This window comes from Delphinapterus leucas, chromosome 8 (assembly GCF_059928025.1).
Source record: "Delphinapterus leucas isolate spDelLeu-1000000601 "Yukka" chromosome 8, BTC_Dleu_Yukka2, whole genome shotgun sequence".
In the NCBI taxonomy this organism is placed as follows: domain Eukaryota; kingdom Metazoa; phylum Chordata; class Mammalia; order Artiodactyla; family Monodontidae; genus Delphinapterus; species Delphinapterus leucas.
This window is the reverse complement of record NC_143136.1, coordinates 81,834,339-81,857,598: the sequence shown is the minus strand read 5'-3', so window position 1 is coordinate 81,857,598 and position 23,260 is coordinate 81,834,339. Positions and strand designations below refer to the sequence as shown.

General features: G+C 35.3%; 1 protein-coding gene across 14 annotated transcripts in view; it reads left to right on the top strand.

The window, feature by feature from the left end:
* The window catches only part of MBD5 (methyl-CpG binding domain protein 5), a 413,679-nt gene that overhangs the window by 344,458 nt on the left and 45,961 nt on the right, over positions 1–23,260 (top strand). For 11 of the 14 annotated variants that reach the window (XM_089916847.1, XM_089916845.1, XM_089916843.1 and 8 more), the window contains 4 exons: positions 1,436–2,108; positions 5,579–5,681; positions 6,744–6,924; positions 11,269–13,404. In XM_089916847.1, the coding sequence (XP_089772973.1) occupies positions 1,996–2,108; positions 5,579–5,681; positions 6,744–6,924; positions 11,269–13,404 (2,533 nt within the window). In that variant the 5' untranslated portion in view covers positions 1,436–1,995. Of the gene's footprint in view, positions 1–1,435; positions 2,516–5,578; positions 5,682–6,743; positions 6,925–11,268; positions 13,405–23,260 lie in introns of those variants that run through there. The other 3 variants (XM_089916849.1, XM_089916848.1, XM_089916850.1) reach the window with 3 other exon arrangements.

The following is a 23,260-nucleotide window of genomic DNA, read 5'->3' as shown; positions in this document are numbered from 1 at the left end:
TGTAGACTTTTAAGAATGTAGATTGAGTAGTTTTGTGTATACTTACACTATGTGTTGATTGAGTTATACATGCACGTGTATTTAAAACAATCTAAAATATTAATTTTTATTTAAATTTTTTAAAGTTTTACTATTATGATATGAATCTTAAGTCATTTAACAAAGTTTTTGAGGGACTTCCCTGGCAGTCCAGTGGTTAAGACTTCTTGCTCCCAATGCAGGGGATGTGGGTTCAATCCCTGGTCGGGGAACTAAGATCCTACATGCCACATGGCCAAAAAAAAATAAAAAAAAGAAAAAGTGATTGGATTAACACACAACTTTCTAATTGTCAGGTTATAAGAGGTGATAAATATGTTTTTATTGTCAGTTAGAAGGAGGTTGTGCGTAAATATGTTTTTATTGTCAGTTAGAAGGAGGTTCTGTGTGTATATGTGTAATGCCATAATTATGGGTCTATCTCTATCTTGCAATTAGAAAGTTGCAAGAGCAAGCAAATTGTTTTAACTGGAGTAAGTGGATCAAGTTGGAAGAAGAAAACACGTTGAGTTTGACATGTGATTTTGACAGCAGAGGACATAAGAGTGGTTTAGTACACTTACCAGTTTATTCTATTTTTAAAAGTGTACAGCTTAGAACAGTATTGAGGTTCCTTAAAAAACCAAAAGTGGAACTACCATATGATCCAGCAATCCCATTACTGGGCATATACCCTGAGAAAACCATAATTCAAAAAGAGACATGTACCACAATGTTAATTGCAGCACTATTTACAATAACCAAGACATAGAAGCAACCTAAGTGTCCATCGACAGATGAATGAGTAAAGAAGATGTGGCACGTATATACAATGGAATATTACTCAGCCATAAAAAGAAACAAAATTGAACTATTTGTAGTGAGGTGGATGGACCTAGAGCCTGTCATACAGAGTGAACTAAGTCAGAAAGAAAAAAACAAATACCGTATGCTAACACATATATATGGAATCTAAAAACAAACAAACAAAAATGGTTCTTACGAACCTAGGGACAGGACAGAAATAAAGATGCAGACATAGAGAATGGACTTGAGGACACGGGGAGGGGAAGGGAAAGCTGGGATGAAGTGAGAGAGTAGCATTGACATATATACACTACCAAATGTAAAATAGCTAGCTAGTGGGAAGAAGCCACATAGCAGAGGGAGATCAGCTCGGTGCTTTGTGACCACCTAGAGGGGTGGGATAGGGAGAGTGGGAGGGAGACGCAAGAGGGAGGGGATGTGGGAATGTATGTATACTTATAGCTGGTTCACTTTGTTATACAGCAGAAACTAACACAACATTGTAAAGCAATTATATTCCAATAAAGATGTTAAAAAACAGAAAAACAGTGTGCAGCTTCTCAGTTTTTCATTATTAAATGTAGTGTTTACATATTTACATATGTTTCAGGCTACATTATTGGAATTTTGAAGACATGAAAACATCAGATGAACCAACCTGCAACATCTTGGATCCAGATTGGAAGATGAAGAGAAAGTTTAAAGAATGTGGTCTATAAAGGCGGGTAGTACCTGGAAATATTAACTGACTCACACTGTAAAAATGAGAACAGTTTCTAAACAATAGAGGTTATTTTAGTCCAACATCAAGGTTCAAGACAAAATGTTGAACTAAAAACTTACACTCCTCCCCTCCCCCACTTCAGACAGGTACCAGCATTGGTGAATATGATTTTCCTTAGTCAGAAGCACTCGTTTTTACCTATGTAGACCATCCTTAGGAATTAAATATTGATTATTTAATGTAGATTATAATGGGAAACTGATTTTTTCTACAATGGCAGATTTCAAGGACTTGGTTCCAAACTGAGCCGAAGCTTCCCAATGCATTTTGTACAGTCTGGGGAAAACTGTGCTGCGTTGGCCATTTTTGAAGGCCATGATGCCCTGTAATATAAGGATATCATCTTATTGCTGATATCTTTGGGGAGTCCCAAGCAGACACAGAAAATGAATGGAGGCAAGGAGTGTGACGGAGGGGACAAGGATGGAGGTCTTCCAGCTATACAAGTTCCTGTGGGTTGGCAGCGACGTGTGGATCAAAATGGAGTGCTTTATGTCAGGTGAGCCCTTATTATTACCTGTGCTACCTCCAAGTTTGTGGTCCCCAGCTGAAGGAGGTACAGTCTGTTCCTCTGAGAGTGTAAATATTGTAACTGACAGCACCTGAACTTAATTTGAATAAATGATCTTCGTGCTGGAAATATTTAAGTGTTTTTATTCTGTACTGTTTTGTGATGTAAATTGCCTTAGGTTACAAGAGAGGATTTTTATGCATTATTTGTGTTTATATAAAATGTCATCCTGCTTATCTCTCTAACAAGGATAAAGAAAAATAGGAAGATTTCTAAAAGAAACTCATGAGCATCATTACTACATTCACAGGAGAATGTAAAATACTGAAAACAGACCTGATGTCTCCTCACACTATTATTGTGTCCTTCATAGTGCGTCAGCTGGCTATTCTGATGTAAGGTTAAGTGTTTTTATCTATAGGCAGTTTCAATTATTAGTTTCTTAATGCCTGATATTAACTAAAAATAATTTCCCTATTTTTTCTGTGCAGTTTTTAATCTATTCCCTGCATATAATAGTAAAAGAAAAAGTCATGATGGAGTCATCTCACAAGTAAAAATCATACAAATTACATATAAATGCCTGCTCTTTTAAATTTTGACAGCCTTTATTATGTTGAACAACTTGAATGAAGTAACTGAACTGTTGGCAAGAAGTTTTAGTCTTATTATTAAACAATTGGCACCTAAGTTCCTTACTTTGTAGTTTATCAGTAAGTATATGATTAGAATACCATAAATCTTTCTTTGTGATGTAGTAAGAAAACCTATTACAAAGAGAACTTTTTAAAAAATATCACATTGCATCATTACATTAATTTTGTTACTTTCATTGTGGTTATTTGTATCTCAGCTTCAACGGAATTCTCATTTGTGCAAAGATGTATTTATATAAATGAAGAATTTTCCATTATATAAACCCAAATGATTTCATACTATAACAACTCTACTGTCAGTTCAGATTCTGTCCTGGGTTGGTTGGTTGGCTGGTTGGTTGTTTGGTTTGTTTTGTGGAAGGTATTTCTTGAGGTAAACTTAATGACCAATTGAAATTCTTTTGCACACGTGTTTTTTGTTTCTGTAATATTCAAGCTATGCTCTATATTAATTGAGGTGAAGGGATAAGAAAGCAGGGAATGTGGAGCTCACCCCATGGTAGCTTAGATGGATGAGGACACACGGAATAACTTTCTCAAAGTGTTTCTATTGTCAGTGCTGTTAACAAACTGCCAGAAATACTTTGTTACCAATGTATCAATAATATAGCAAGATATCAGTGTTATGTTCATAGTTACGGTTTTCCTAGTCTGTAAGGAGCAAATATATATTCAGCTTAGAGCAAATAACTCCAAAAATCTTGATAATTTAGTTTGGGGGGGATTTTGTTTGTTTTGTTTTTGTTTTACTTCATCTTTATCCCTACGAAAGATAAATCAGCTTTTCAGGTTGCTGAGAGTTAGGTTAAAGCAAATTAAGTCTGGGAATCTGTCAGTTATCTTGCTCCTGACTTTTCCAAGTCTGAGTAGACTTTACTATCTGTTAGTATGAGTTTGAATTCTCCCAATCCAAATCTGTACACTAAAGATTATTTTGGAAACTAACTTTGCCAGATAAAGTAAGACACCTTCAAATAAATTCAGCCAGCATGGGTTTGATTTCTTTGTATATAACTGGTTAAACTACTACTTGAACATGTAGAAGAGGCTAGCCCTCCTTCTATAGCTTCCTTCGCAATGTGCAGTTTGCTTATAAGTTTTAGGTTAGTCTCCAGCTGCTCCTGCCTCAGGGTGGCATTGAGGCTGCACATTAAATTTCCCACCTGCTTCCAATCTTTTAAGCTTTATCTATGCCATAAGACTTGTAACTATTTTTATGTTAATTATTACTCCCAAAAGTTAATTAAAGAGCTTCACCTAAAGGAAAGAACCCAACTGACTGATTGAGAGGAAGTGTTTTTAAAGTGTCTAGAGTAGAGTACTCATAGAATTCAGGAATTCTTGTCTTCAAGTTTAATTTTACAATTAACTGCCTCTAGGATTCATTCATACACTTTTTTTAACTGTAACACATTAGGCAGTTTCTTTTCATAAAATTCATGAATTCTTCACATAACTAGTGATTTTGTTTTATCAAAATTACCAGACCTCCAAAAACATCTTGCTGCCCCTACCGCTAGGGTGGGACTCCAGTCTGTAATATGGGAATTATTATTCTTTGCATATCATCTGAAAAAAATTGTTAGCCCAAATAAATGAGAGAGTTAACAAAGTTGAGGATTTTAATTGTGATTTTCTACATGTGTTAAGTCACTTACATGATTGTCCATAAGTAAAATACGAATTGCATTTTAAAGCTGGTTTATTTATAGACACCAAACTACTACCTGTGTTTTTGTAGAAGCAGAATAGTCTACCCGCGGTAATGTAAAGCTTTGTTTATGAAATGGAGATATCGTTTCTGGTTAAACTTTATCAGATGGCTTAAGTGAAAGTTTTGGTAAATAGTCATAAATAAAAGATATTCTTGAATAAAAAGTATATAATAGTTTTCAAGACATAATATGCATGCAAGCTGTAAAATCAGTACATTAATAATAGAAGTCCTAAAATGCAAATTGCCCATTTTAAACTAATCCTCATTGTAAACAAACGTTAGAGACTTATCCTGTCATCAGGATTAGTACCTAATCTGTAGACTTAAATTTGATCAGTATTCATATATCATACTAACTTCTGTGACCCAAAGAGTAGTAACGTTGAGAGCACTATCCAATCACCAGCCGCAAGGCCTGCAAGGCACCTTTCTGCCCCCTAAAACCCTATCTCCTCAAGAGTTCCCCATCCTTATAAGTACGGCTTGGATCTTCAGTAGAATTTGAGCTGGGTCACACTGATCTATCTTCAAAGAAACACATGAATGAGGGAGGAAAAAGAGAAGCCTGTTTTTACACAGGGGCAGCTTGGTTCTAGACTCCAAGATTAAAGGGAAGAACTTGTTAGCTCGAATTTTTGTAAATTTAGTGACTTTCTGGTTTGACCTCCAACGTGTTCCTAAATTTCAGTTTTTCCTCAAACAGCTTTAGAAGTAGATCTTCTAATTTAAAATGATAATGATTACTTTCATATAGTTTTCTTGTTCCTTTCTTACCTGCTCTTTCTTAAGAATACATTTTTCCCATCCTTAGTCCACTCTTGGTTGTCAAAATACTTTTATTTATTTTTCTATGAAGATCTGTATTTTTCTGAGAAATATTTTGGTCAGAAGAAAGGGTGATAGTGTTAAAGGCTATAATTTAGTAGCTAACATAATACTGACAAAGAAAATGCTTTTCCTTAGTAGGAAAATATTTCATAGGAAAAAACCCTGTGAAGGACAGTAAGACTATAAATTATGCCGTTTTTCATATAATATGTGCAGTCAGAATCATTTCCTGATGTTTTTTTAAACTATTTTCACAGTCCCAGTGGGTCTTTGTTATCTTGCTTGGAGCAGGTTAAAACATACCTGCTTACTGACGGAACATGCAAGTGTGGCTTGGAATGTCCTCTTATTCTTCCCAAGGTAACCATTTCGCAATAGATGTATCAGCAATTTTTCATTTTTTAGGTGTTTCATATATTTGCTTTTCTCATTTGGCATTTTATTTTTATATTACTTCTCCAATCATTTATACATTTTAAAGTCTTAAATTATATATCTTTTGCATGCATTTTGGAATGCTTAAAGATTGTGGAAAATAGTTCAAGTCCAAGAGTCATTTTCAAAGGTGACAAACCTATATTCATATTAAATATTTCATCAAAACCCCTTTTGCACCGTTTTATTAGAGCTATACCCATGCTCACTATTTAATAGTGCAGTATTTTTTTCCCTCCTCAGTCTGCAATGTTATTTTTAGCACTGGTGTTGATAGACCTGCCACAAATATTTCTTAAATTACAAAGCTGAACCCTCATAGCCAAAAGTGAAACTGTTTTACTCCTTTGCAAGGTAAAAAGTAAAATCATTTTAAATGATAAAATATTTACTATAGAAACATGTCATTGTTTTCTGGGTATCTATAGTAGTCCCAATCATAGAACTAACGATTAATAGACAAGTTTTTCTTTTTTATTTGTGTCACCTCATTCACAAAAAAGCACTTGAAACAGCTTATAAGTATATACACAATAAATATTTTTTAAAATAGATTGGTAGATTTTTTAAATCAGTGAAAAGGTCATATTAATATAGCAATAAAGTAAAGCCAAAGGAAAAGTTAGCATATAGCAATGTCAGATTTTAGGGTTTCTTAACTGTAGTTCATCTGTTTTTGTACTGTTATAACATCAGGAAGTATCTAAAATTGGGAACATTATCAGATACTATTCCTTTCCATATATTTATCTTGGCTATCTCAGAATTAGGATAATTCTCATTACTTACCCTGCCACTAAAAACCATGAGTTCAGCAGAAGTATTTATTCCATTATATATAAAGTTGCTTTTCTTAAATTTAAAAACTTGAGAAAGTTGTATTCAGCTTTATGGGTTAATCTATGCAAAACTTTTTTTTTAACAAGGGGATCTTTTTACCTAATATTTTTACAGACATATTGTAAACAAAGGCTGTGCTTTTTCCAGGTGTTTAATTTTGATCCTGGAGCTGCTGTGAAACAGAGAACTGCAGAAGATGTTAAAGCAGATGAAGATGTCACAAAGCTATGCATACATAAAAGAAAAATCATTGCAGTGGCCACACTTCATAAAAGCATGGAAGCCCCACATCCTTCTCTGGTGCTCCCCAGTCCCGGAGGAGGAACAAGTATGTAATATGGTGAAGGTTTTAGGGATTTTTCCTCCCCCACTCCTCTCCTGGAGGAGTCACTAGAAATCACTTTGCCAAGCATTTTCTGAGTCCACTTTTCAAACATGCACAATGCATTCATTTAAAATTATGTATGTTTTATCATTTTATTGCAAATAGCAAATTAGTTCTGAAAAATTCCCATGAAGTTGTCACCCAAAGTTTCCTATCCAAATCATTTAGTTAAATGAGGAAAATAAACACTGATTAGCACATACAAATGCTATGGAGGTGCATAGAGCTGAGCTAACAAAAGAGAAAGTGCCATTGGTTTTTAGGAAACAAATGTAGCCTTTTTCCTAGGGCTGTATTGGAATGTGTAGTATCAAGTCCTTAAATGCAACTAGCAATGTTATCAAGAACTGGCAGTGTTATTCTTTCAGTCATTTAATAGCTACATATTGAACACCTACTAACAAATCACCTTGCCGGGAATTTTTTATACCTCCATCCAACACGTACATGCACACACGCTCGTATGCACACACGAATTTTTTAAAAATTTCAAAGCTGCAGAAAAATTACATGAACAGTTCGAGTACCCTAGATTTACCAGTTAACGTTTTGTTTCAGGAGTTGCAGATATTGTGACAGTTCACCCCTAAGTATTTCAACACACATGGATGTTCTCTTATATAAACCACGGTCTAATTATCACATTCAGGAAATTTAAAACTGTTATGATAGTGTTATCTAATATGCAGTCTATATTCAGATTTCTCCAGTTGTCCTAATAATATTCTTACAGTTTTTTCAATCCAATCTTTTTTAAAATCCAGGATGCAAAGATTGTGCAACTGCAAAGAGACGTTACTTTTCTTTAATCTACATCAATTCCCCAGTCTTTTTAAATCTTTCATGACGTTGATACTTCTGAAGGGTCTAGGCCAGTTTTATAGATGTTCCTCAATTTGGATTTGCCTGATTGCTTCCTCATATTTATATTCAGGTTAAACATAGTTTGATAGGAATACTGCATAGGTGATGTTATATCCTCATTAGGAAGCACATAATGGCAGTTTATCCCGTATTGATGACATTAAGTTTGATTTCTTGGTTAAAGTTGTGTCCATTATTGAGGTACATTTTCCCTTTATGATTTATATGTAATTTGTGGAATTATGCTTTGAGGCTGAGGAACTTCTTTTTGTAAGGGCTAGAATATGAACTCTCCAAAATATTACAATTAACACTTGAATAGTAATTCTGGATAAAATACAGCTGAACACCAAAGCATTTGTTTATGAAAGATAAGTAGCATTGTTCTGCAGAGTTCTGAAAAATAAGGATGAGGAATATAACTTGTAGTGATGAGAGAAAGCTTTATGGTAGAACTCAGATTTGAACCAGCCCTGGAAAATGGTAGGACTTAGACACATAAGGGAAATAAGAAAATTCTTGTCTAGAATAAGTATAGCATAATTAAGAAATGATGTGGAAACTAATGTGACTTGAGTGGAAAATTAAACCTGCATAGGTAAATTGAGGCCAAATTATTGATAGTTTTAGATACAAAGAGAAGCAGTTGTGACACCAAACAGGTCATCAAAGAGTCACACTTAGAACTCATGTGAAGAGGGTAGGGAAAGACAAACTTGGCAGTTATTAGCAGAGAGCTCCTCTCCAATAACCCTCTAACCTTTAAACTTTAACAGGAATGATCAGAAAAATTTGCTCCACTAAGGTATGTAAGAAAATAATATATTTTAGTGAATTTTTCTTTTTCTTTAATGAGCTATGTTTTTTAAATTAAAAGATATTGCAACAACTTAAAGACATTTAACAGTAATAAATTATTTAAAATTTATCATTAGCCTGCCACCTTGATGTAAGTATGTTTTCATTTTTGCATCTTACCTTGCACATGCTCATATCTGCTGCCATTCTCACTTCACATCATATCAAACCATTTCAGCTCTGTCTACAGAGTCTGCCTTGTTTCCTTTTTAATGATTGGAGCAGAATCTTGGTCTAGGTCCTTTGTCCTCCTCTATGCATACAAGTTTCATTATTGAAATTAAAGGTAAATATTTAACTAGTATAGGTATAAGAGGTATATCTCCATCTCCTTTTAAAATGATATAATTTATTGGATTCAGACATAGCATTTATTTCAATTTTCTAATTTTAAATTATATTAAAAGGTTGTGATTTAAATAAAGATTAAGAAGACTCATGTAGTAGTTTTCACCTCTCTTTATTTTACATGCATAAACATACAACACCTCTTTCGAAAGGTCTATTTAATATACACAAAAGCACTTGATGAGTACCTAGCATTTACATTTGCCAACTCTTGTAATACTTTAGTTCCTAACTGCAACATAAGAGCAGCATGACTTCTGTTTGTTTATCTGTTTAGTATCCCTTTTATTTTAAAGATGGTGACTATTTTTCCCCAGTATGGAAGAAATCCTTTCTAAACGACAGCTACTTTCTAAATTCTGTTGAATGTAAAAATGCCAATGTCTATATTTTTTAATCATTGAATTGTAGACAGCTATATAAATGAACAAGAAAAGACACAACTTGGTGGCTTTATTACCAAAGAGGACACAGTCCCGTAATAATGTTAGTGATGTTAATACAGATGACTATGTTCTCACTATATGCCAAGCTCAGTGCCCCAAATATTTTTCATATGTTATTTCCTTGATTACAAACTGTAAAAATCTTTCTTTAACAAGAAAATGAATTCAGTTGAGTTTATCTGCTGCGATTTTCTTTTATGATCGGTTCTCAACCTTTCATATACTGTATTATGTACAGAAATCACTCTATCAAAGAATCTCTACCATGCCAGAAACAGAAAGCCCACATTTCCCAAGAAAAATATACGTTCACTACATTCTCTTACTTCTTGATTGTACACTACCAAGACTTCTGTTTATCCCAGGTTGAGAACCACTGACTTAGAAATTGTTATCTTATGATTTGACCTGTATACTGCTCAGCAGGTAGGAGAAGTTTATTTATCTTAAATGTGTAATTATCCGTTTAAGTAAATATACCTCTGATTGCAAATGAATCCGAGTATACTTGCTGATATGCTGTAAGTCTAAGAATTGGGATGGCCAATGTATAGTATGAATAGTACCACTCTTATCTCCTGTGCCTCTAATAGACTCATTGGCATTTTCTCATGGAGTCCAGCTAGAGCTCAGCACCCTTTTCAGCATAGCTCTCTAAGCAGCCACCACCAGTTGATGGGAATTGGTATATGAAACTAATTTTATTTGCCATCCCTGTTTTAGAAGTCACAACCTTATAAAATAGTTAAACTTCCTTTGGGGCTAAAAAAACTTAAACCTAGAATTCTGACATCAAATGAAAATTCTATATGATGAACCAGGTTGCTTTTGTTGCCTGTATTCTGTCTGATCTCTGAAAGAACTGAAGGGATTCCAAAAAGCCAGCGAGGGAGCAATGCACTCTGTAAAAAGAGAATACTCAATTGGAGCCCAGTACTGAAGATTTTTGCACTCTGACTAAATTTTGCGTAAGAATTCTATCCTGATAAAAGAATTGCAGTCTTTTACCTAATTTGGTTGACTGAGGCTGGTTTTACAACAATGACTAATTAATGGCAAAGAAATTGAAGTGTTAAAGTATTGCAAACTTGATATGAAGTTTAGCATGATTGTTTAACTTCACTGTATTTACTGTTGTTATCACTCCCTTTGTAAAAGATTCAGAATCTTATTTACTTAATTCACAAAAATTAAGACTCTATTACTCTCACAGTGAAAATATTGGGTTGAGGAAGAGTTTTTGTAGCTGTCCCGAGGAGGTTTCAGTAAGGTTATACAAACCTTTATAAGGCAACAAATTTTCTGGTGAAAGTGGCAATTCATTTAAATCACTCAAGAAAATATTATGCCACACAGATTACAAATTTCTATTGTAACTGTGTTCTTAATTCAAATCCAAAAAATAAAATCGTCATCATTTCCATCTGGGCTGTCATTCTTGATTTTGCATATTATAAATATTATTAGAATGGCTAATGTCAGTATGTACGGATTCAGATCCCCATCCTTTCTCAACAGACATGAGGGAAACAAGCATAATGAGCAGTTATTGAGAACCTTTGTTCAACTAAGAGAGAACAGTGTGCATCTTTTACAATCAAAATTTATTGTAGAGTACAGAACTTTTTTTTTAATTTCAAAGAGTCACAGCTTCTGTTTGCAGATTTCTTTTTTCAGATGCCCTCCCTTCCCCATTTCCTTCCCTCCCTCCATCCTAACACAAAAGAATTGAGACTACTAACAGATTTTTTTTTTTTCTCTTTCACATCAGATGCAACTCCAGTAGTACCTTCACGGGCAGCAACTCCAAGATCTGTAAGAAATAAGTCTCACGAAGGAATTACAAATTCTGTAATGCCTGAATGTAAGAATCCTTTCAAATTAATGATTGGATCATCAAATGCCATGGGAAGGCTGTATGTACAAGAACTGCCTGGAAGCCAGCAACAAGAACTCCACCCTGTCTACCCCCGGCAGAGATTGGGCAGCAGTGAACACGGACAGAAATCTCCATTCCGTGGCAGCCATGGAGGCCTGCCCAGCCCAGCGTCGTCAGGTTCCCAGATATATGGAGATGGCTCAATCTCTCCAAGGACTGACCCACTTGGAAGCCCTGATGTTTTCACAAGAAATAATCCTGGTTTTCATGGAGCTCCCAATTCTAGTCCTATTCACCTGAATAGGACTCCTCTTTCTCCCCCTTCAGTAATGCTACACGGTTCTCCTGGACAGTCATCCTGTGCAATGGCTGGAAGGACTAATATACCTCTTTCCCCAACCTTGACTACAAAGAGTCCAGTAATGAAAAAACCAATGTGTAATTTTTCAACTAATATGGAAATACCACGAGCAATGTTCCATCACAAACTACCCCAAGGCCCACCTCCCCCTCCTCCACCTTCTTGTGCTCTTCAGAAAAAGCCATTAACATCTGAGAAAGATCCACTTGGCATTCTTGACCCTATTCCTAGTAAACCAGTGAATCAGAACCCTGTTATCATTAATCCAACTAGTTTCCATTCAAATGTCCACTCTCAGGTACCTGTGATGAATGTAAGCATGCCTCCTGCTGTTGTTCCTTTGCCAAGTAATCTCCCTTTGCCAACCGTAAAACCTGGCCACATGAATCATGGGAGTCATGTACAAAGAGTTCAGCATTCAGCTTCAACCTCCCTGTCCCCTTCTCCAGTGACATCCCCAGTGCACATGATGGGGACTGGAATTGGAAGGATTGAGGCATCGCCCCAAAGATCACGCTCATCTTCCACATCATCAGATCACGGAAATTTCATGATGCCACCTCTAGGACCCCAGGCCACTTGTAGTGGTATTAAGGTTCCACCCAGGTCACCAAGGTCAACAATAGGGTCCCCAAGGCCATCAATGCCATCAAGCCCTTCTACCAAGTCCGATGGACATCATCAGTACAAGGATATCCCTAACCCATTAATTGCTGGAATGAGTAATGTACTAAATACCCCAAGCAGTGCAGCTTTTCCTACTGCATCTGCCGGAAGCGGTTCTGTAAAGAGTCAGCCTGGTTTGCTGGGAATGCCTTTAAATCAGATCTTGAACCAGCACAATGCTGCCTCCTTTCCAGCAAGTAGTTTACTCTCAGCAGCAGCCAAAGCACAGCTAGCAAATCAAAACAAACTTGCTGGTAACAACAGTAGCAGCAGTAGCAATTCTGGAGCTGTTGCTGGCAGTGGCAACACTGAAGGACATAGCACTTTAAACACCATGTTCCCTCCTGCTGCCAACATGCTTCTCCCAACAGGTGAAGGGCAAAGTGGTCGAGCAGCACTAAGAGATAAGCTGATGTCTCAGCAAAAGGACTCACTGCGGAAAAGAAAACAGCCACCTACCACAGTGCTGAGTTTGCTCAGACAGTCTCAAATGGATAGTTCTGCAGTTCCTAAACCTGGACCCGACTTGCTAAGGAAGCAGGGTCAGGGGTCGTTTCCCATCAGTTCAATGTCTCAGTTACTACAGTCTATGAGTTGTCAAAGCTCTCACTTGAGTAGCAATAGTAGCCCGGGTTGTGGGCGCTCAAATACTGCTTTGCCTTGCTCTGCTAACCAGCTGCATTTTACAGACCCCAGTGTGAACTCCAGTGGTCTTCAGAATCCACTGACACAGGACGTACCTTTAAGAGGGGAAGCCGTGCACTGCCACAATGCAAACACTAACTTTGTTCACAGTAACAGTCCAGTCCCAAACCACCATCTCGCAGGTTTAATAAATCAGATTCAGGCTAGCGGGAACTGTGGGATGCTCAGTCAGTCGGGCATGGCCTTAGGAAATTCATTACATCCCAATCCACCTCAGTCAAGAATTTCAACGTCCTCCACTCCAGTGATACCAAACAGCATTGTTAGCAGCTATAATCAAACAAGTTCTGAAGCAGGTATGGTTTTATTAGAAAAAAGTACCCAAAGGTACTAAACTTTTATACGTTTTTTTAAAATTTATACCAAAATATTTATTATGATAAGAAATGATCCTTTCCCCATTGTGAAATTCTCATCATTTCTTTAGTATTTATAATTTTATTTACAGAATGCTAGGGATTTGTCTCAGAAAAAATAACAGCCAAGAGGATTCCATGTGTTTCCGTTATGTGTCAACCTGTGTCATTTTGAATTTTGTTCGACTTTCAGTTGGTTCTATAACCATTGGACTCGAAACTACAAAAGAAGCCATAGAAGGCAGGATTTCCTGGTTCATGAGACATGTACTTGGTCTATGCCAATATAAAAGCTGTTTCCCCTAGCTCTTGTTTGTATTCAGGTAAATGAAGCTCATTTGGAAAACCCCCAAAAAAAGGCAGAAATACATGGATTTTTTGTTCTTGCTGCTGACCAGAAATAGGTGAATGGATAGGAAGAGGTAACTAGAAGTTGTATGAAGTAGAAAGCTGTCTTCTAATGTGTTTTCTTATCCTAGTTTGCTATCCTTTATTATTATTTGTTTGAAAAAATTCATAAATGGATATTGGCTACTCCCTTTTTTAAAAAGGTAATAATTGAAGTTTTCCAATAAAAAAGGCTTGAAAACCTGATTTCCAGAATTTTTGATCTTGAAATTATTTTACAGTTTTCTTGGAGAACTAAACCATTGTTTTTACCATTGACATTATGGTATCTCTTTATCCGCTATTAATGAAGGAGAAATTTATTTAAAAGTAGACACATTAGAAAGAACTATATTTTATTTCAGTAGAGTCCTCAGAAATTGTTACAAAAAAACGTAAAGAAGCACTATAGAGATAAATTCATTGAGACATCAGAAAATTTGACCATAAGAATAATAGAAAGAATACCCAAAACCCAACAATAACGATTTGAGAGATTGGTGGGAAATGACAGGGAGGAAATAAAAGATGAATATAGAGACAATATTATTCAGCTATGAAAACAGTGGGCTTTTAAAACCAGATTGCTACTGGAAGCGGGAAAACTGCTGAGGCTTTTAATAATCTGTTGTGTAGATATATATAGACTGTGTTATACCACCATGCTGGAAAGGCATTATGACCTACATGTCTTTGTTGCTGATAGTAAAATCAAGTGTTTTCCTTCCTGGTGTCACTACTTTTACCTGCCATTCTCCACAACTTGTGTTATGTGTTATGTTTTGATGTCAGTATTTAATGAAGAACTGTTCATTGACCTCTTCTGTTAAAAAGAATATAAGGTGAAGATGATAATTGAAATGATTAGTGCCTTCTTGATATTCTTAGTCTAAGGAATCTCATGAAACTATTTTTTACGTGTTTAACAGGATTCTTATTCCGAAGGGGCTTCCAGCTTTTCAATGACTCAGTTTATTCCTTTTTAGATAATCCCAAGCAAATGAAAATTTAATCTTATGCATTTATCAGATTAAGATTACATAAAATCAGTAACTATTTAAAAATACACTATGTTTATTAAGCATACCTTCAATCATTCAGATGAGGCATTGTTAGCCTCATTGTATTATATCTTTCAATTTTGATACCCCTTACCTCAACTTACTTTGTTTCAGGTCTAAGTTCATATTGCAAAGTGTACGTATTTTATTAATGATGTATTTTAATTTATCTATAATGGAAAAGACCAACATTTATTTATATTCTTGTTTCTTCTGATTGTCAAGTTTTGACTTATTTTATATAGTCTTAGACATGTATTTTCTTGTTCCATGCATCTCTGTAAAACATCAGATCTGGATTGCCAGTGCTGGGAGTGTCAAAACACACATGTTGAAAATTTACTAATATAAGTAAAGTGTTAGCATATAAATAGCTAAAAGGGATGAGAATAAATGTCTAGTAATGATATGGATGTGACCAATCATGTGTAAGTTAACAGAAAGCATATCCCTGATAAAAATCTAGGTCAATAAGAACTTTTTAAAGTAGTAACCTAATAAAATTAAATACTGCTTAATGTACATAGCTCTGATGTGCAGCTGGTAATAAAAATGGGTAGATTTACTAATTAATATAATTCTTTTGATGAGCTGAATGTTAAAGAGGTCTCTAATATCACGTTCCTTTTAGATACACAGTGAACTGTGTCAACTGAATGCACTGTTATTATAACTGCTTAGCCTGAATGTTTATTTTCACTGACATTTATTCATCCATCAAATAAACACCAAAGCGGGGCTTTCAGAGTGAGACAGCTGATGACGGTTACAACTATCCCTTTAAGTTTTGCTGAGTATTCCTAGCATACTAGTCAGACATTAGAAGAAAACCACATTTTATTCTTAAAATGTTGCTTTTAGCTGTCATTGAGTACCTATGATGTGCCAGGTGATTTGCCTGTATTATTTCTAATTTGTGCAGTTTTCCAAAGTATAAGGTACTCTTGTCCCCATTTTACAGATGAGTACATTGGGCCTCAGAGAACTTGAATAGCTGTCCAAGGTCATACATAATTGAATTAGGATTTGAACTCAGCTTCCTCTATTCTAAAATCCATTTTCTTCCCAGCTGCATAAGTTTTCATTTGAAACATCTAGTTGTGAAAAATACTGTTTTCACTTTCAAATCTTTAAAAATACCCAACAGGTAGTGAATCAAAGCATATCAATGCATGTTAGGAACTATGTTTGTAAACTTTTGATGCACTTTTAGACAAAAGTCAGTAAGTTTGCCTTCTCTATTTGGACTCTAATATCCTAGTGTACAATAATTAGGATGTTTGTGCCAGTGCAGATGAAATGTCCACAGTATCAAAAGAACTACCCCTCATTTGTGAATCACATTTGGTAACCTGTATTTGAATGAATTTGTATCACCTAACTCAGATAAAAATGGGTTTCCTCGTGGGTGATGTGTCAATAGGCCTTTGAAGAAGGCAACTCTGCAGACGCTAGCCCTGCCGTTCCAGGTGTGATAGCACAGTGAGGGTGAAAGAGACCCACAGGTAACATGGCCCAACTCTTCCCTGTGGTAATGGAGCATGAACAGGACTCAAGTGACCTCCTGCTCAATGCAGTGCCTTTTTTCCCCACTCTTCTAAGCAGCAGCTCAAAAATGTTACATTAAGACCTTATTTAAGACCAGAAATCACTCTGAAAACGTTTAATTCGATTGGCTATTTGTTTTCAAAAACTTCTCTTAAAGAAAGTTTTTCTATCATAAACAGCCCAAATATTCATTTTTTAGGCCTATATGTGAATACCAGTCCATATTTTAAATGTATTAAAACTCATATATGAGAATCAGAGGCAAAGTAGTAAAAAAAAAAAAAATTAGATTAAAGGTACGAAATGCTTAGAAAACATTAGAAAACATTTCTAAAACTTAAGAATATACAAGGTTTTATTAATTCTATTTGGTGTTTTGAAATTGCCTTTCCACTAAAGCTCTCTAAACACTTTGCATTGTAAAGTTTACAGATTTCTATTAGCTTTTTGGATATGAAATTACAAGTGAAGTTTAATATTTCCATGTAACAGATTTAGAAAATGACCAGTAGGATACTTGGTGACATTCCTCAAGTTGTAAAGCAAAGCTCTGGTGGATCTGGCAACCAAACCCCAATCAGTTCCTGATTCTCAGTCCAAACACTCAAACTGCTGAATGCAGGTATGTTCTGAAATCCATCACTCGTGTACATTTAAAGCAACTTTCAGTTTATGAAGTGAGATAAGTTTCAACACTTAAGTGGTTCCAGCACGTGTCCTGTGGTGTTTTGGTTTAGGGAGGAATTCAAAATCAAGTACCCCTGACTGACAAATTTCATCAAGTCCATGCCTCTTTGGGCCTCTGACTGCTGCCCATCTGTTTACCATAGAACAAAAACACACATGCCAGTAACCTGGGCCTCTGCAGAGGACCCAGCCCTGTCAGTGTCCACATGACAACCCATCCTTCCATGGCCCTGTGGGTTTTCACAATTTTCCAAGAAGCAAAAATATTTAGATTATTCTGCTAACCAACTTAATAACTGAACCTTACCTCCCTCCAATATGATAAAGTCATTAAATATAACTTTTTCACTTTAAAATGCCTTTTATATTCTCATTTTTTTTTCTAATAAAAAACATTTAATCAACTCTTCTAAAACACATGAAAATGTAGTCCTGTGAAAGGGCAGAGTATGAGTTTGTACCAAAAGAGAAAATAATTCAATCATTTATTTGCCTTAACTCTTAAAGATATACATTGACTAACAAGAATATAAATAAACCTATGAATAAATATTTGCTCATGAATATTTATATATATATATATTTTTTTTTTTTTAACTCTGGAAAAGAAAGTGTTTTTTTTTTTCAGCACAAAATACATTTGATTGAAACTCAGTGCAGCCACTAATATGGTAGGTATAAGAAAATTAGAGATCACAAAAGAATGTTTTGGATAAAATATTGCAAAGTGCAAGCTTGGTTTTTTGTTCTATGTATGTATTTATTCTCAGAGCATGCCAGTAAAGAAAATAAAGGGAAATTGTCCTTCCCTTCATTTGAGGTTATAGTTGCAAAAAGATTATGGGATAAAAATACTCCAGGATGGATTGTTCTATGTTAGCTGTCTCAGGATATGGGACGTTTGTGTGGAAATAATCCTCTAGTCTTTTATAGACTTATGTAGAATGAAAAAAGGCAGAGACTCCTTTAAGGTTGTGACTGAATTAATAATAATTGCTATTGAAAGTATTTCCATCCAAGTTTTTAAATGCCTAGATTTTACACCTCACCTGATTGATGCATAGGCTTCTAGGTTGAAACTTGCCCTCTGCTCTTGTTTTTTAACCAAATACCAAAACTATATTAAAATCTTGATTATGTGATAAAAATCTATGTCTATTCTTTTAGTTAAATTTTTGCAAAATGAGCCATTTCTTCTTTGCTGTAAGTTATTTTTACAACAGGCAGTGTCTTGCTGTTTAAGAAGGTTTCCTAATATCAGGGTTACACCACTTGCTTTGTTTACATATTCCAGGTTTAATGTTTCCTTGTGTACAAAAAGAGGAGTTAAAATATGTTCGAATTTAGACACTGAGTCTATGTAATCAAAGGTGATAACAACTCAGAGTGGTGTGATATGTTTGCTGATTCAATGATCTATTTTGTACCTTTCAAGAAATAAATTGTCCCAGTGTGCAAATTGGGGGGGATTTTATTCTATTGCAACACACTAAGCTCACTTATGAAATCACTAGAAATCCTTCAATTCTCAAGGGGATGCCTAAGCTATTATTTACTAAAATCAAGTGGTCTAAGAACATTGAAGCAGCGTCTAAAAGTACCTAAATTCTAGGCAGTAATGTTAACTCTACAAAGACTTGACTCATTAAAAATAATGCTTAAACATTTTCCTAATGTCATCAAAATAGATTTCATTTCCACGTGCATGGAGTACTAAATAAATCAAATCATAAACTTCCTGCCTTCAAGGAACTTATATCAAACAACATTAATGCTAACAAAGCAAAGAGTAGAGTAAAAATTATTTTCTAAGAATTATACTTCTTGCAAAGTCAAAGTAACAACTCACCTTTTTACAGATTAGGAATGGAACTAGACAAACAGAAGTCTGAAGGAGTTGCTGAGATACTCCTGGGGTAGGAGCTAGTCCAGGGAAATTCTAAATATCTATCCAAGACCCATGGGTACAGGTATAAGAAAGAGTAGTATTTATCACAAATGCCCCAGAGCGGAGCTCCTTGTGCTGCACGACTCCACAGGGATACCTCTCACTTTAGAGTCTGATAAACATGCTTCCTGGAACACAACTCCATAGACCATCCCCCACGGAGTTGAGCAACTGAGAGGCCTGATCCTAAAGCAGAGTTTTTCAAACTTATTTTTACTTTTAACCACGGCAAGAAATTAACTTGCATTCCATTTAACTAGAGATATGTCTTGAATGTACAACAAAAGTTTCCTGAAAAAAACACTCTGTGTGATGCACTCTGACATTTTAGATCCCATTCTATCTTATCCTATCTTATTCTATTTCTTTTTTTTATGACAGTCATGATCTACCGAAATGATTTCATCACCCACCAGCAGAACATGACCCAGCACTCACATGTATAAGTTAACAGAAACAGTTTCCACAAAATAATATCCCAGTTATGCAATGTACTCTTTTTTTTTTCTTTTCTATTTCATTTATCAAAATATACTGGTTTGGGGGCGTACTAAATCGATTTTACAGTCTTAAATAGGTCTAAGCACTGTCTTAGAATATTCATGAGGTAATTAACTCAGCAAATATTTATTGAATACCTAATATGTGCTCTGCACTGTTTAACACTGAAAATAAAATAGTACACAACGGAAAGATACAAAGTTAACTATTCATAATCTAGAATCTCTACTTGCTCTGCTCATTAAACAACATGAGATAAACTGCCAGTTGGTATATTGATGGATGGAGCATTTTAACTGTTATTCTAGCATTTTGAGAGAACAGAAATCCTACCAAGCAAGAGACTTAACCTCTTCTCTCAGCATTTGCTTCCTTACAATAAATATTAAGAAAAATGTGATAAAAAGCATTTGTAAAAAAAAAAAAACCAAAAATCTTTGTTACTTGAGAAGCAGTGAAAACTCTCAAGCAATTTTTTTCATTTCAACAGTTTTCAGAGTAATTCTATGTGTTAATAAAGGAAGCAGAAGTGATCAGTAGTAAAACACCCTTTTTTTTGTCTGACCCCATTACCACCCGAAGACTGGGCTCGCCTCCTCAACAGGGTCGTAATCACTCAGGCCTCATATTCCAAGATTCAAGCTACAGTCCTTCCACTGTTCTTTCCTCTTCCCTAAGAGGTTGGCCCTGTTGAGGGTGGAGAGTATTTCCTCAGATACTGCCACTGATCACTTTCCCCTCTTCCTTTTCTCCTAAGTTGTGTTGGTTTTGGGTCCCTCCCTCCCTTCCTTATGGAGAACAAATAGACACTAGTCCCTAGGGCTTCCTGCCTACTTCTGTTAAAGGAATGCTAGGAATTTACATCAGGATCCAAAGCACAAAGATAGAATTTGGTATATTTTTGTAAATACATATTACCATGTCATTACTAAGGCTTGGGAAAATAATATCTTGTTGGAAGATCTAGACCTCATAAAAGTTATCTTTCAATTTTTTAAATCCTTTAAATATAGAAGAGAAAATTTTACTATTTCCATGGGATTGAAAAGTGAATTATATTTATTAGACTCACTAGGGCATGATATTTTCTCTTGTCTCTAGAAGCATTCGTTTTTATTAAGGATTATCATTGACCCTGTTTGCAATTAAAATACACTTGCCAAAGCAAATGATAAAGGTCAAATAGTGAAGGAGTATGTTCCATATGATGTATTTCTTAGGTTCTTGAATTTATGGATAAAAACCAGTATTTGGGCGTATCAATTAAGAAAAAGTTTTCTAGCATTAAGTAGGATTTATTCAAAATTGAAGCTATAGATCAAACTGGTAAAATGACATTTTAAAAGCACCTATTGGTCCATTTGGAACGAGCTTTATGCCCTCTCTTGTACACATACAAAGACATGTACAACAATATTATTAATACTTAAGGGCTAACCATGAGAGAGTTTAGCATGATATGAACAATGACTCTTCTCAAAGAATATTGGTGACGAAGAAGAGAAATAACTCTAAAGAAGTAGACATTACCTTTGTTTTGAAAAGCAGTGTTTAAAAAATGAGGCAAATAAAACACCTCAAGAATGAAATTGTTAGTAATAGGAAAACATCCTTTAAAAAATCCTTAAAAAAATTACTGATGCTATATCTGTATACACACACATATACAGACACACACACACACATCATAAATTATATGTGTGTGCAAAGAATACTGTTTATATCTGGAAATCTACCCCACTGGAAAAAGCTACCACTGTTGTTTCCTAATTGTACTGGACTATCTCAGTGTCTGATTGGGTGTCTAGGCATGTGATCTCACACCAGGAAAGTTTATTTGGATGGCTTTCCAGTCTTATTTCCTACTTCTTTAAAAGTAACAGGAACAATGAGAAAAAGAAGTTATGCCAGTTCATGGTGCTGCTGGCTGGTGTGAAATAATAATTTTTTCTAATTAAAGGACTTCTCCAACTTACTAACTTGTTCAAGGCTCCCAGCTGCCTTTTAGTTATTTAACTGCTAAATGTTTAGTGAATAGTTTGCTATTTTAAAAACTCTTTTAAAAAAACTCTCTCCCTCATTAGATTAAGCTCAAAACATCTTAGCTGCCAAAAGAAAACTCAGCTTTAAGAAAACTTTTTCCCCACATGCTTCAACAGACCATAGGTTTTTATGCAGAACTATGAAGTAAGTTCACCAGAGAATGCCTGTTCAAGATTAAGTGGTTCAGAAATAAGCAATTTCCAGTTTCCCTCCTGCTATAAAAATTCAGGATCTTCTTTCAATGACCCCAAGCATTAATGATTTGACTTTAAGAATTCAGAGTACTTTGGGATGGACGTCTTCCTCCATAAGATTATTTTAACTCCCCAGCACACTTGGGAGTCTTCTAAAGTAACTTGACATCTTTCAGCCATCTCCTTTCCAGCATCCCTTATCTCCTGGCATTGGACCAATCATGCCCTACAGAGTCAGTTTTCACTTTTCTCCACAAATGGGTGGTATTCTCTCCTCCACATACACACTTGCCACACACACACAGCATCAAGTGATCTGATTCCTAGAAGTTGAATGCGAGTTTTACGATCTTAATAGATTGATTCAACCAACACTTTTTGAATGCCAACCACGTGTCAGAGACTCTTAGGTCTTGGAAATACAGAGGGAAATAAGAAGTGATCCTTGCCTTTAATGGTTTAGAAAGATGATTTTAAATTTCTTCACTGCTTATCTAAGGCAGCAGGTTTAACCATGGGTGGGAGGGCTTGGGTGTGTAGGAAAGCAGCATACAATATTTTCAGTCATATTTCTTTGTTCTGAGGATACATAGAACTCTATTACCCGCCATACACTTTATTATCTCCTTGCCTTTTTTAAAAATTACTTTGCTTCTACTTAGAAGCCTTTTCTATCTCCTTTTCCACTCTCAAATCCCAGATCAAATGTTACCACTTGCTTAGTTTTTCCTGACACCTTCAGTTTTACAATTGTCCCCTTGTTATATACCTGCTATTGTTCCTGGCATATTGCCTTGTAGTTATACTAGATACGTGAAAAGAGCTTTAAAATTGCCTGGTTTGTAATAAGCTCTCAAAAAATGTATATTTGAGAGAGACAGAGAGATCTGTGTGTTTATCACATTGCCTAAACTCTGAGTTCCTTAAAGAAAGGGCAGGGTGTTGTGTTGTTGTTGTTTATTTGTTTGTATCACCATTTCTACCCTTTTGTTCAGTAGAGTGTACTTGATTGTTGAATTGGTGTGTTGAAAATTAGAGAAAATAAAAAATATGCCTGATCCGCATATTAGCCTTAAGAAGCTTGTGGTATTCACCCGCTTCTTGTTTGTAATGCAAAAATATACCCAGAGTAGCTATATTTTCTTTATTGTAATTCCTCAAGAATATTTAGATGGAGAATTTTTAGAATAATGTCCCCAAATGACTACTTTCATGAATCCTCAATGTGGATGTTTCTCTCTTACGAAATAAAGATAAAAGAATAATAACCTCTACAGAAATCCTTCATCTACAAAGCCTTGTCATATACACACTAGAGTATTTTGAAAATGTACTCTGACTGTGATTAAAGGAATGGGTGATCTGTACATTTAAATATGCCGTTATTATTTAACAGATACGGGGAAAAGCCATAGATAGTGATTACT